The sequence below is a fragment of the Antrostomus carolinensis genome, unplaced genomic scaffold (assembly GCF_000700745.2).
Source record: "Antrostomus carolinensis isolate BGI_N321 unplaced genomic scaffold, ASM70074v2 scaffold28775, whole genome shotgun sequence".
In the NCBI taxonomy this organism is placed as follows: domain Eukaryota; kingdom Metazoa; phylum Chordata; class Aves; order Caprimulgiformes; family Caprimulgidae; genus Antrostomus; species Antrostomus carolinensis.
In genome coordinates, this window is record NW_010317497.1 from 1,824 (window position 1) to 3,256 (window position 1,433).

The 1,433-nt window shown below is 59.5% G+C and overlaps 1 protein-coding gene across 1 annotated transcript in view; it reads right to left on the reverse strand.

The window, feature by feature from the left end:
* Positions 1 to 508, reverse strand: part of LOC104525446 (NADPH oxidase 1-like) — a gene marked incomplete at both ends in the record, with an annotated part of 2,275 nt that extends 1,767 nt beyond the window's left edge. Inside the window, 1 exon segment of the mRNA XM_010168606.2 lies at positions 413 to 508. Coding sequence (XP_010166908.2) covers positions 413 to 508 — 96 coding nt within the window.
* Between the last annotated feature and the right edge of the window lie 925 nt (positions 509 to 1,433).

Genomic DNA, 1,433 nt, shown 5'->3' on the forward strand with positions numbered 1-1,433 from the left:
GGCCAAGGCGGACTGGGGAGAGGGGAAGGGGTGAGCACACTGGCCCTGCTGCATGACCCAGTGCTGTACCGGGACTGGGACATGGTGGGGCCAAGTGATAGCCAGGATGAGCTGGGGACTGTGAGGGAGCGATGCTGGGCTGGACTGGGGACTGGGAGGGAGCAATGCTGAGCCAGGAGAGGAGGGAGACTGGGAGGGAGCGATGCTGGGCTGAAGTGGGACAATGCTGGGCTGGGATAGGACAGGGACCAAGATGAGGAATGTCAGGCTGGGGACTGGGATGGAGCAAGGGCAGGCTGGGAGAGGACAGGATGAGGAAGGGGCATGGGGTGCTGCCGCCCCCACCGCACTGCAGGAGGGCTCCGAGGGGCACACGTGCCCGGGCAGGCAGGGTGCCTCAGGAGCACCTTACCCCGAGGATGGCCCTGGTGTAGAAGTACCGCTCGTCCCGGTCGAAGAACAGAAAGTAGTACGTGAAGAGGAAGATGTTGATGCCCAGCCAGGCCGCCTGAGAGGGAAAGTCATGGCCTCATGAGGGACCCCAAGCCTGGGACCTCCCTCACCCACAGCACTTGGGTGTGGGTGCAGCCAGAGGGGATCAGGACAGCACATCCCCTCCTGCTTCCTTATGAGCTGCAGTCGCACGCACAGGGCTGGGACACGGGGCCAAAGGTGGGAAAAGGTGTGGGAGTCTTGCAAAAGAACTGTCTTGTCACCCACGTCTCTGTGCATCACTCACGCACGCACGAGGAAGGAGGAAAGGTGCCTGCACGGCGGGAGGGCAGATGGGAGGGTGGTCAGGGCTGAGCGGGGCTGTGTGGGGAAGGCTCTGGGAGGAGGAAATGTTGTGGGGAGCCTTGCCACGCTGCCATCCCCTGCCTAACCCTGCTGCACTCCACACTGGCCCCTCTCACAGCCATCAATTTTTTGCAGAGCTCCCAAAACCACTCTGCCTTGCATATTTTATTTTTTTTTAAAGTAATTTTAAAAAATGAAAATAACCCAACTTTCTGAAAAAAAACCAACTTTTTCATGCATTTGCAGCTCCTCATGCAGCACTGAGCAGCTGGTGTGATGCCAGCTGGGCAAGCCCTGTTACACCAGTGATGCCACAGCACGGCACCAGCAGATCATCCCTACGGTGTAGGCTCCTCACCCCGGCACAGGCTCTCACAGGAGCCTCCTGCTCTCATGTGGGGAGAAAAGGCACATGGGAGGCTGCCAGCCAAAGTGGCTGGGCAAAGCAGCAGCAGCTTTAAGTTTGCAGCAGGACCCCCCTTTCCTTAGAGCTGTATTTTTCTTAAGACTCCGAAGTTTTCCAAACCCCATCCCTCCCCTGGCCGCTGGGGCTGCGCAGGTTGGGGATGCTCATCCCTCGCTTCAGCCCAGCCCCAGGACAGCCCATCAGCCCCCATTTCCCCTGCGATCCCCCC